The sequence below is a fragment of the Melospiza melodia genome, chromosome 2 (genome assembly GCF_035770615.1).
Source record: "Melospiza melodia melodia isolate bMelMel2 chromosome 2, bMelMel2.pri, whole genome shotgun sequence".
Taxonomy (NCBI): domain Eukaryota; kingdom Metazoa; phylum Chordata; class Aves; order Passeriformes; family Passerellidae; genus Melospiza; species Melospiza melodia.
In genome coordinates this window covers 15,002,924-15,016,076 of record NC_086195.1, presented here as the reverse complement: position 1 = coordinate 15,016,076, position 13,153 = coordinate 15,002,924, and the positions used below count along the sequence as shown (strand labels likewise).

General features: G+C 39.9%; 1 protein-coding gene across 1 annotated transcript in view; it reads left to right on the top strand.

Moving 5' to 3' along the window:
* Positions 1-13,153, top strand: part of PHEX (phosphate regulating endopeptidase X-linked) — a 95,784-nt gene that overhangs the window by 33,322 nt on the left and 49,309 nt on the right. The window contains exons 10-12 of the mRNA XM_063182458.1: positions 3,623-3,716; positions 8,641-8,769; positions 12,241-12,342. Of these exons, the coding sequence (XP_063038528.1) occupies positions 3,623-3,716; positions 8,641-8,769; positions 12,241-12,342 (325 nt within the window). The remainder of the gene's footprint in view (positions 1-3,622; positions 3,717-8,640; positions 8,770-12,240; positions 12,343-13,153) is intronic.

The following is a 13,153-nucleotide window of genomic DNA, read 5'->3' as shown; positions in this document are numbered from 1 at the left end:
CTGCTTGGATAACATGTGACCACTCTGCACGCCGTTATGAGGTGAATTTGGGTCTCCTGTAGGACCGCGGTGGCTGGCACAGGGTTTACCAACCCTAGACTTGCTGTGGCTAAGTCAAGTTTACCCTTGTTGCAGCAGCCCTGCCACAGGCAGGAGCCCTTGCTCTAAGCTGGGTCGCTCAGAGCCCCATTGTGCTGACCCACTCTTAAGGCAAGGGCAGCCTGGCCTTGAGAACTTCCAGGGATGGGGCATCCACAGCTTCACTGGACGACTTGTTCAGTGCCTCATCTCCCTCACAGTAAAGAATTTCCTCCCAACAGATAATAAATCTGTCTTTTTTCAGTCTAAAGCCAGTCCCCCTTGTCTATCACTGTATGTCCTTGTAAAATGTCCCTCTCCAGCTTTCTTGCGGGCCCCTTTTCCCTTGTCTTACCTTCCCATACCTTTGCAATATGGGACTGTTAATTGAGAAGAGCTCTAATTCATATAGCATATGAGGAATTTTCTTCAGAGTTGGAGAGAGGCACTGAATCTCTTTTCTGATCTTAGTCTGTGTCTGGAAAATCAGAGAAGTTACAATAATTTGCCTTGAATTAGTGCCTCTAGCAATAGAGGCAAAAGTTTTTCAGTACTTTTAATTTGATTCGTGACTCAATTCTGAATAGAATTTTCAAACAGATCCAAAATTTGTGAGAGATCTTTTTCTTAAAATGTCAATTAATTTTTCCACCTATCTCATATTAAATCTGTCCTCTTTAATTGCTACCATGTCTGTTGATTAAAATATTGCAAACTGACAGAATTTTACATGAGCAACCTACTTTATTCTCAGACAGGACAGAAAGTGCTTTAGTAAATATTCGTAAGTACTGGTATAATTTTAACTGTCCCAGCAAACAATCTCTCTACCACTTCCTTTGGGAGTGTGTGTCATAATAAGGGTCATACTGGTTAAAAGTGAGCCTACACTTTCTGCAACAGGCATTTAGCAGGAAGTTAAAATAGAGTGTACTCTTCTGAAGGGTTACAACAACAAATAGTCTGGTCTCATTGAAAGAACAGAGAGGATTTTTATGTTTTATTTGGGTACTGGATTTTGCTTGATGTGTAGAGATTAACTTCTCTGAGCCTCAGTGAACTTATTTGTGAAACTGGGATGAAAATCACCCCAAGATCTGCACTGTAGCAACTTTATCAGCAAAAAGTGTCAGTTTTTAATCCAACTGAAGATAATGAAATGATTTGAAGTTTGCATAGTTAGCCCAAAATGTAAAATAATAATTCCCCAAATAGGTAAATAAATTCAGATAAATTAATATTTTATTTTGTTTTAAAAAACAAACTAAATCACACTGGGCTTCAAACACATCACAACAAACCCCCTCAACCTTTCCACCTGTTTCCCACCCCTGATCCATACGCATTCAAGTGGAACCTCCCTGTTGTTTAATGCATTGTGGATTCTGTTGTGGTTACAATCTGGAATTATTACTGTCTCATCAGACAGTAATAATTGGTTTTAGCATGTGTCAGCCTTTTCCTTCCCAAATTGAAGCAATCACCAATTAATTACATTTCCTGCAACTGTCATCCACCTTCATTACTTATACCTGACACAAACATTTCTGAATCCTTGTTGATATTACTGCCTTTCAATAAGCCACCTTTTGAGACCCCTTTTATGAATTTCAGTCTTTCATTCATTGCCATTTTGAGAGAAGTTCCCCAACTCAAATGTAAGGACAAACATTGCTGTGTGAAAACAAGTACACAGAAGACAGAATTGATTTTGGTTTTGTGAGTTAGTACCAAATTGTAATACATAATTGGTGCATGATATTGATTTATTTAGCTAAGGATTTTACCCAAGGCTTTTGACTGAAAGCAGATCTTTAACCTTTTAATCTGTGAGATTTGTATAAATGCTGCAGAAGTTGATACAGCTGGGTATTCTTCAGCTCTGCTGAAATATCTGAGGCAGATTGTTGTGAGGTTTCTGGAGTTTGAGTAATTTACCAAAACAATGAGAGCCTAGGGTGCTTCACTTGTCATTGAGTGAGAAAATTCCACATTGTCAGAAACTTTTTAAGGGAAAAGTCTGAACTTTGTGGCATTTCTTAGGTTGAAATGAATTTTTAATGATCCTAAAATGGTGTGATTATCTAAACAGAGCTAACTATTTTGGCTTTTGTGACTTGTACCATCTTATAAATGTACATGTCACATGCTAAAAAATCTTTTTCAGATATGTTTTACAATTATTATGGGCATTTAGGTGCACTATAGAATATATCTAAAAGAGGGAATATACCCAGTGTGAGAGATGCAGCAACACATCTTGAGCTGAAGGCTTTGTATGGGTGGACTGGAGCCTGGTTAGAGGCAAAACCAAAGTTATGTCTCAAGCAAATGCTGCTGTCAAGACAGCATGCCCACAAAGTGTGTTCCCAAGCTGTTCTGATTCAGAGAAGGGAGCTGCTTGGGATGTGTCTCTGAGTGATGTGTCTCTAATGGAGTGACACTGCAGCAACAGCTGCATTGCCCCACACCTATGGCAATGGGAGATTGCAGAAATGGGATTTTAGAGATGGGGGAGTTGTTCAGACAGCCCATAATAGCACCCTTGGTCGCATAGGAGCCATTTTTCTATTCACAGAGAAGTCTATGGCCTGTCAAAAATGTTATGTATATCCCAGTGGGGAACAAATAACATTTGAATATCCTGCCTTTGAAGCAATGACTGTCCTTGAAAAATATGTCATGTATAAAAGAAGGTGAGAATAGTAAGTGTAGGCCATTGTTGGACTTGTTTTGAGACTGTTTGAGGTTGAATTGTGTATTTCAGAATGCACCTTTAGCTCATACAGCCACTGCTGAACATGGAGAGATATCAATCTAGGATGCATAAATCCTCCAGTCAGGTGCCCAAAGTTTTAGAAAAGGGGCATGGATGCCAGATCTCCTGGGAATTTTAAACAAGCTCTTCCTTGATATCTCAGCCTCAATTCTCAGAAGATTTTTGTTACTGATACTTCTCTTTTTTGGTATTTCAATTATCCATCTGACAAAACAGGAATGGTAATACTTTAATAACTTCGTGAATAGTAGAAGTTTTCAAAGCATATTGATAATTTCTAATGAAAGATACAAATATGAGATAATGAGAGTGTATATGGGATGGACTGTTATCTGTTCTGTTACCATTTATGTGCCCTACTAATGAGGGGAGATAACATTCACTTTGATCTACAAAAGAAAAAACAGTTAATCTCTGGATAGAACTTTGATGCAACTGTTATTATAACACAGTTCTTGCCACTTCTAAGGAAAATCAAAGCTGCCTTTTGAAATAAAACATTACCTAAAAATTACATACTATGTGATGGACCTGTTATAAATTATCCCTAGCAGATGGTTATTATGGGGCAATTATATATTAAATGGCTGCAATCATACAGATTCTTCCATGTAATTGGGATTTATAATTTGGCCATCACTCATTAATTTTTAAGGTGAAGTTTCCACCATTGGGGTAAAATGTTTGGGGAGATATATCTGTAAGTGCTTTGTGGTACATCATATGTGTTTACATGTCTGATAAAAAATATTCCTGATTTAACAGGACTCTTGCCAATTACCTGGTATGGAGGATGGTTTATTCAAGGTTATTTAACCTCAGTAGACGCTTTCAGTATCGGTGGCTGGAATTTTCTCGGGTAAGTTATGCTTTCATAGCATTTACCAGGGTCCTAGTGCTGACACTGTTGGTTTCCCTTATAGTTGCCTATACCTTTGCAAAACAAAAAATGTTTTCCATGCTGGATATATTTCTTGAATAAAGTTTTTTATTTTTGAAGACACCCTCTAAAACAATTGATAAACATATTTTTTGTGTTTGACACTAAGACACTTATATGACACTAAAACAAAAAAAGTCTTTTAGATGATGTTAGAGAGGTTTTGAAACCTCCCCTTTAAAAAACTTAGTCTTCCTTGGCAGAAACTTGAATTAGGTTATGTGGGCTGTGACATTCAGGCCAAACCCTTTTGACCAAAATCTGTACTTTTTGAAAACTACTGTTTGCCCATTTGTGAATACAGCTCTACTAAACCAGAAGTCTAGGATTTTACTTTTTTAAAGCTTTCTCAGCACTCTCCCATGCTCTAATGCCATTACAGGAGCTCAAGCACAAGGATACCCAGTCATTTCCACAGAGAAAATGATCAGGTGCCTTCCAGCTTGGGGTTGCAGAAGAACCAGAAAAGTGCCAGAAGCTGTGAGAGCAGAACCAATTATCTGTTCAGTAATATGGGCATCTATGTAAAACACATACATTTGATTCAGTGAACCCTGAATAGGAATCCACCTTGGTAATTGTGTGGGCAGTGTGAGAGCTCCTTAAGTAAATCAAGGATGAAACTGAAACTGAATGGTGCTTGGTCTTGTGTCTCAGCTTCTTTGGATGCTGAACTTTGTTTGCCATTATGAAAATTGGCAGACAACAGGTGGCTGGCATGGTGCAGGAGGTGTGGGGGTTCTGTCCTCCCTGGTGAGCCATGCAGGTGACTAAATAATCTATACTGTTTTGCTTTGAGGAATACTGGAATAGTTCTGAGTTGATCACATACCTAGCAATAATCTCCAATAGCTTGATGGAAACTACATAGGAAAGGCAGCCTCTTGTACTTCTGAGATCATATTCAAAATAGTCTTGTTAAAGATGCTATTTTCTTAATGTAAAATATGAGAAATTGGCTGTCAGAACCACAGTGACAAGTTTGTAGGTGTTCCCTCCTGGGACATTTCTTGCTAGTCAGGAAAAATACATTGATGCTGGCTATCAGCCAGTCTGTAGCATAATACTGAGTTACATTGAGTTATGTAACGGCAGAAAAAATCCTGAAAGAAAACATTAAGCTTTGGGTACTGTGCATTTTCATATGGTAACTGGCTGCTGTCACATCTCTGGGACATAGAAGCTTAGAGAGAAATCGAATTCAAAGTGATTCAGTGCTTATTAATAATCTCATCAAGGCTGTCATAGAATTACAGAATGGCTCAGGTTGGAAGGGACCACAGTGGGGTCATCTGGTCCAACCTCCCTCCCTGCTCAAGCAGGGCAATCCCAGAGCACAAGGCACAGGATTGTACCCAGGTGGTTCTGAACATCTCCAGTGAAGGAGATTCCAAACTCTCTCTGGGCAATCTGTGCCAGTGCTTGTTCCCTGCAGAAGGAGGAAATTCTTCCTCATGTTCAGGTGGAACTTCCTGTGCATCAATTTCTGCCTCTGGTCCTATTGCTCAGCATCACAGAAAAGAGCCTCCAAAAGGCTTCATCCTCTTGGCAGCTCCCCTGCAGATACTTTTAAACAGTGATGGGCTTCCCTCAGTTGTCTCTTCTCAAGGCTGAGCAGGCCCAGCTCCCTCAGACTTTCCTCATAAGAGAGATGTTCCAGTCTCTTCATCCTTGTTTCCCTCCACTGGACCTGCTCCAGAAATCTCTGTCTGTCTTGTGCTGAGGAGCCCAGAGCTGGACCCAGTCCTGCAGACAGGCCTCACTGGGCTGGGTGGAGGGGCAGGATCACCTCCCTGCCCTGCTGTCCCTAATGCACCCCAGGATCCCCTTGGCCCTCTCGGCCCCAGGGCACTGCTGGCTCATGGACAGCTCATTGTCCATGGGAGCCCAGGCCCTTCTCTGCAGAGCTGCTTTCCAGCAGGGCACCCCCAGCCTGTGCTGCTGCCTGGCCTGGTCCTTCCCCAGTGCAGGGCCCTGCATTTGCCTTGTCTGAATCCCAGACCATTCCTCTGCCCCTCTCTCCAGCCTGTCAGGCCCTTCTGAAGGGCTGCCCAGCTCTGGGGGTATTGGCCACTCCTGCCAGCTCTGGGTCTGCAGGGAGCTCACTGAGGAGGCCTCTGCCCCTTCCTGCAAGTCACTGATGGATAAGTTAAACAATTCTGGCCATGTAAATGGGTGTAGATTTCACAGGACAATAGAAAGGACACGAGGAATGGAGTCCAAGGCATTGCACTAGTGTATTGTTGAGTAAGATTTGTCTAGTCAGAGGATGGAGAACTAGTGGCACTTTAGGATCATAAAAAAGAACCACCAACCCCTCTGTCAGGTAAGAGAATAAAACATTGAATTACTACTAAAAAGATATGGCCATGAGATAAATCAGTGACCATTAAAAAAAAGGATGTATTTTATACATTCATTGTTTCATTAATTCAGTTAGCCTCAACCATCATAAGCAGACTTTTTTTTCTCCAGTTTCTCACTTTCTATTGGTGGCTTTTATACCTTATGTGTAGAGATCTTGGCACCAGGGCCTTAAAATCTTTGCAAGGAGAAAGAAAAATGCATGATGAGACTTTAAAAAAACTTCAGGTTTAGAAATAGAACAAACCTGCTGACTCTAGAGAAAGTGCTTTGAGTACCCACACCAGCAACTATCAGCAGCTCCTCTGCAGTGGCACTTTGAGGCCTTGTAAATGTGCAATGGCACCTGGGGAAGAGGTTGGTTAATTGTGTCATGAAGCTCTGAATTGGCTGGGAGGGCTTGAAACCTGCTATTTATAGCCACTGTTACTACCTGAAGTACTGTGTTTTAGAGTGGTACATTAATATTAGAAGGACCATTTGAGGGAGTTCCTGTTGGCTGTTGTGACATAAATATCAATAAACCAGCTGTGGGATATAATCTATTCCTCTCAGCTCTATTTTTATTGGTCTCACAGCCTGTACTGCCTTTATGTCCTCCTTACAGTCAAGCCTCCCTCAAAATAATGATAATTATTATGTTGTAATAATAGTATGCCACAGTCTAAAAGTCAGCTCTGTCTCCTGACTATTTCTATGGCTGATGCATACTCACAGCTTTTGGAAGGAATTTCAAGCTCTGATGACTAATACCATAGTTCCCTTCTTTCCCCTGTACCAGGAAAAAGCTCCATTGCAGGTTTACTCTGACCCTAGAGAGAAATTTTCTTCTCCTTTGTTCTTTTTTTGACTGTTTTGTTGTGTTAAGTATAAAGGTTGAAGAATTTGGAAAAGGAGTTGATTGTCAAATTTGGCTTTGTTTAGGAAAAAAACACCTTATTTTTTATTGGTTTGACTAATAGGGGCTCTTTTTAGAAGCAATGTACTCTTTGCCATCGAAAATCTATTACTGCATATAGAGTATTAATAAAAAGCACTTGGAAATGCAATTCACTGGTGTATTTAAGTGTGAGTCATTGATTATGCCTAATTACAGACAATATGATAGGGAAAATCAATCTTTGAACTACCAAAATATCTCACCTTCAATAGCTGAGGGTTAAGCTGCTCTGGAATTTTCCAATGAAATATTTTCCTATTGGAAAAAGACAAATCCAAACCCTTAATTTTGCTGGACATTTAATCTTGTGCTCAAAGGAGGAGAATAATGGGAAAAAAGAAAGGGCTCAGAAACTGCAAAATTGGTGCTTAAAAGGCTTTTATAATCTGTGAGAGGCCAGAATCTCTATCCCACTTGCTCTGGTCTGATGCTGACTATAGTCTGCCCTTACACTGCTGTCAGGTGTTGGCTGCCAGGCTGGAATTGTGCTTCTTCTCTGTGGAAAAGCTTAAGAAGTTGCTTAAGTGGGAAGGGAACACTTTGAACAATGAAAATAACAGAACTTTCTTAAATCAGCACTGTTTATTGGGAATATGAGCTCATCTTCTATCTTGTGTGCAGGATTTATTTACACAAACTACATCTTGATGAGCAATGTAATGTTAGCTAGGTAAGCACCCACAGTAATATGATTGCTCCTGGGAGAAACAGAAACCAAGGCAGCAAATGTTCTTGAGTTCTGTTTCACCTTGTTCCTTGTTGTGTTGACCATTCTTGACTGTTTCTTTTGAAGCTCATTTATGGTGACATCATCAGAGCCTGAAAGTATGGATTTAATACCATTCCTTTAGTAAAGCATGCAAGTTGTTCTACCAATCTCTTTCTGCTGCAACATAGAGTGATTTTTAAATTTTTTTGGGGGGAGACAAACATATTAAGTGTTCTTGAAGATTTAAACCTCTTTTCTCCTGAAAATGCTCAGTTTGGGAAAGGAACTGAAAGTAATTTTACTATTTTACACAAACTGCCGTAAAAGTAGTTGGACAGGTAAATGACAAGAAGATGTGAACCTGTACCCATCTGTGTTAGATGTCATTAGTTCTTGGCGATGGAGGGCTCTGCAGGAGCTGTTTCATAAGGACTAACCCAATTTTGATGAGGACAATCTTCCTAGGCTTCTCACCTTGTCAGAGGAGAGGGAAACGTTTTCAGAAGATATCTCACAGCAGGGTTTTTCTAGAGGAAATTGTCTCTCACACAGAAAGAATACCAAGATTAGTCCAAAGTAAGCACTAATTCTCAAAGCCTAGTCCCTCTAAATCACTGCTACCATTGTACTGTTCTGAAGTTTAAAATCTTACAGGTATTTTGTGGTGTTCAAAATATTTGTCATAGCATTGGATGAAAATAGGAATGACTGTAGAGTATCATTGTTTTTCCTTTTGGTGGCTTTTTGACAAATATGCTTTGGTGTGTACCCTGTGTAGATTCTTCTTAAACAGCATGATATTATGGCCTAATACTTGCCTCTGTCAACAGGTGATCCATGGGACTACAACTTTGCTGCCCCAGTGGGATAAATGTGTGGACCTTGTAGAAAATGCTCTCCCCTACGTTGTGGGTAAGATGTTTGTGAAAGCCCATTTTAAAGAAGACAAGAAAGAGATGGTGAGTCCTCTGCAGTCTCTGTCTGCAAATTTTCAGTTAGTGGTTTCATCCTTACAAATTGCCTCTGATGTTAGAACAAAGTTTTAAAAGATATAAGATTTTTGAAAATGTTTTTATTTGATTTAAAAACACTATGAGAAAATGGAATTAATTTGAAGAAGTGTTAACTTTCTGCCCACCTGGGCACTGCCCCTTCTTTCCATCTGCAGTCTTACAGACAAATAAGCAGTCAGTTCAAAAACAGGTTGAGCACTGTTAGTTTATGTAAATAATGACAGCCTGGCTGTGCAGGACCAGAGTGAGGGGTATTGATGAGAAATAGTTTGGTATTGCTAATATAATTTATTATGGTAAAGTTTTCACTGACTAATCAAAAAACTGGTTGAGATTTCTCTGCTTTAGGATTGCTCTTTGAAAACTGTGACGGCTACACAGTAGCAGTCTGTGTAATCTGAGCAAAAAACATGTGACTGGTATCTGGCCCAAATTAAGGGAAGCTGAGAGTCACATAGTGAGAGTTTATATCTGGGATTCAAATTTTTCCTGCTGTACAGTGGAAGGAAATATTCTTCCATATCTTTGAGTCTAGAGAAATGTTCATCCTCATTCTAAAATTTTCAATATTCAAATAATTAATTACCCTTCACAATAATTTATGACTTATTTTCAGTCCATGCTTTTCTTATAAAGTTTTCCAATATCCGCTTTTACAGCCATTGATTTTCCAGCAGTAATCAGTTTTAAATTGACTGATTTAGTCATGAACTTAGCTCTCCATGCAGGAGAGGCACAGCCATTGAGGAGACATGAGATGGGACCCTGTGCTGGGAGCAGCAGCTCTGTGGAAGCCCTGCACTGCCCTGGCTCAGTAGCCTGAGTTTGCCCCTTTGACTTTATCCCCTTGGACTGCTTTCACAGGGAAGGATCCCATTTTAGAAAGCACATGCTTATTTGACTTGTCCACATCTTTGTCATCTGTTTCCCTCTCAGGTTCTGCATTTCTTTTCATATTTGCCTTCAGCTGGACTTTCCTCTCTGAGATCCAGTTTTTCCATCTCCTTGGAAAAACATCCAGTTTGTAATGTGCTATTTGGCCATTTTGTGGCAAAAATATGCCAGGCATATGCAGTATGTTCTCCTGCACAGATAAGTGGGAAGAGTAGGAGTATAAGAAATGTACACTATATGGAGGGGATGGACACTTTTCATATTTGCATGTGTGAGGAAAAATTATGAGAAGCAGATAGAGCAGAGTTTCTCTTGAAATGCAAGTTAATTAGAATGTTTCTTAGTATGCACATTCCTTTTAGACCAAAGCTTTGGAAAATTATGAAGTCTGAATTCGCAGTAGCACTCATAGTGAGAAATGCATATAAAATTCATAGTGTAGGTCACAACATTCAGTCTTAAAATGAAAAACCCATGGAGATAAAATTACATACAGATGAAATTCATTGCATTTCATTTCGAAGTGTACTTTTCAAGTTAATAATTTGTGGTGTTATCATTTTCATTTCAGTGGTTTTCAGTTCTATTTCTCTTTCTTAAGCAGTAAGAATGCATGTGAGTAAAGCACTCTTATTTGTACAGGTTTTTTTTTTTTTTTTTTTTTTTTCTGGCTTATGGCATATATCTGTCTATGATAAGCAAATCCTGACTTAGGGATAATATGGATTCTTCCCCCCCCCCATGTTTTGTGATTGATGTTTCATACCTTAGATACTTCTTTTATCAAGAAAGACATTATTTGTGTCTAAATATAGCACTGCTTCTAACTCAGAGTGCCTGCAGTGTTTTTTACAGTTACGCCTGAGCAGTTTCAGTAATAACTTTGATAGCAGGAATAGGTTTCTGCCCCTGCCCCCTGCAGCTACAGCTGCTGCAGAAAGCTTAAGTATACACCAGGGCCCAGCTGCAGAGCTTGAGTTTGAACTTGTAACCTCCAAATACAGGGAGTTCACCTCATTAGTGAACAAAGTTAATTGAGTCAGTGCTCTGTCATCAATATCTTTAAGTTACTCTATTTCCTGGGATGCAGTTTACTGTGAATGTTTACTCTTTAGTCATGGTTAATGCTAGACCTGCTCTCATTGACCCATATATTGCCTCTAAAAATGAGAAAATGTTTTTTGAAAAGGGTAGGGAAAAAATGAATAATCCAAGGAACTTTGCTACATTTTTCTCACTTCACCACAAATAAAGGACAGTTTCACATTAAAATGTTTGTCTGATACATTAATGACAATTTAGCTAAAAGAAATGTTACTTTTGAGGGTTTAGTCCCTGCTTTTAATGACATTTCAGATCTATTAGATTTATAGAATAAGATTATACAAATCTCTGCTGCTTGACATTTTCATTATTTTCAAATGTAACATAACTGATAACACAAAGTTCCAATAAGTCTTCATCTAATGGGTATCTGTCATGTCTTGTGCTGTCTCAACTCTGGTTTGTGCTAAAGGACTCAGGCAGTGGCTGGATCCCTCTCATTGCCTCACTCTCACAGCATTCCCAGGGCTATTTGTTGTGGGGTTCATCTGCTGACATAAATAGACAGCAGGTTGCATACACTTCCGGGCTGCCAGACAGATCCATAGGAATGAGAGCTCTTTAGACTCATATAATGCATATCTTAGCCGTTATATTTCTTGGTTTTTGTCATTTCAGGGTTTTCTTAGTGTGCATGCTCACTGAACAGTCCTATTATTATTATTATTATTTACTTGCTTGAGATGCGGTCTTGGCTTTGCAGGGGTGTCTGAAGAAGCAGCTGAGGTGAAGTGGTTGTGGGCTTTCCCAGTTTTGCCCAGATCCAAGCTGTCATTTATGGTCCAGGACCGCAGAAGCAGCTAAGGCTGCTCAGTGGTGTGAGCCAGGGTCTCCCTCCCTGCCGTAAGTAAAGGGTAGCAATGCTTCACAAATGCAGCTAAATACAGGCTAAATATTTGGATACTGCTTTGTATTTGGATCATGATGCTGTCAGCCCAAATTCAGTTCTTTGCCAGTATTAATAAGGCGTGTCTCAGTCTCACATAAACCAAACCAGGCCACAGGCATTCTGCAGAAAAGGCTTTATTTGTGCAAATGCCTTTCAGCTGACTCCTTCTGCATGGGCCAGTGATCTAGAACCCAAGGCACAGAAATCTCCCCAAAGGACTGCAAATCTCTCAATGTTTTTTATCATCTCAAGATGGGTATTCTCACAAATATGACATGAAATGATCAGCAATGAACAGGGTGTGTGATGCCAGAAGGGAAAGAAGATGGAAAAAACTTGCCTTCAGAAGAAGCGTGTTGCTACTGGAGAAATCAGAAATTAGCCTTCAAGAAAGGAGAGCAGATACCATCTGATCTGCAATTATTTGTAGTCTGAACAAATCTATCACTCCTATACACACCAAAACTTTCCTTACAATGATTCTGCCATGATATATTTTACTGGGGAGGGATTTACTAAATATTTTGCAGATGGAGGAATTGACTGAAGGAATTCGCTGGGCTTTTATTGACATGTTAGAAAAGGAGAACGACTGGATGGACTCTGAAACAAAAAGAAAAGCTCATGAGAAGGTAATAAATATAAATGTTGTATAAATAAAATCCTGCTATGATAAAGATTTGACTTGAGTGATAACAGTATGCCATGCACTGTATTTGCAGTTCCAGTTACTGATCATTTTCTTTGTGAAGGGACACATTTGTTTTTCTGGATGTGGAGCCATCTGAGCTCCTGCTTCTCTGCTGAAGTTATTTATGTTACCTTGTTCTTCTTTCCTTGCATCCACCTTTCACTATCTGGCTCTGGCTGATGTAGACTATGAGCTTATTTCAGAATTGGCTTTTCTTGACAAAGTCTTCACCTTGACTGGAATCCCAGGGACACAGCAATCTACAGACAGAAAACAGTGCCTGAAACACCTGTGACAGCCAAGAGTATTTGCTGTGAAGAGGGAGGATCTAGCCTAGAAGGGGATATGAGAATAATTCAGGTTTCACAGTTTTTCCTGTGCTGTGGAGGGAGGTCTAACTTGAGAACTGTCTTTTGAGAGCATAATGGTGATCCCAGCTGAACATCCATTTCCTGGCAGAATAATGCCAGTTACGAAGTGTTATAATCAAGGATGGCATTAGTGGTCCTGATTGCTTTCAGATAAAGTCACAATAAAATGCAGGAGGCAAAGGTGAAGGCTGGAGGATGTACTCAAAACCTCCTTTTCACCCTGTTTCCACATTTGCAGCATGTGATGAGTGGAAAGGAAGATTGTCCAGATGCAGAGCCCTGCCCCTAGAGCAGCAATTGGAGGGGGTGTATAAAAAGACAAGTGGAGGGTGTTGTGTAGGTCTGTGTCCTTATTTACCGAGGCAATGGGATATCAGTGAA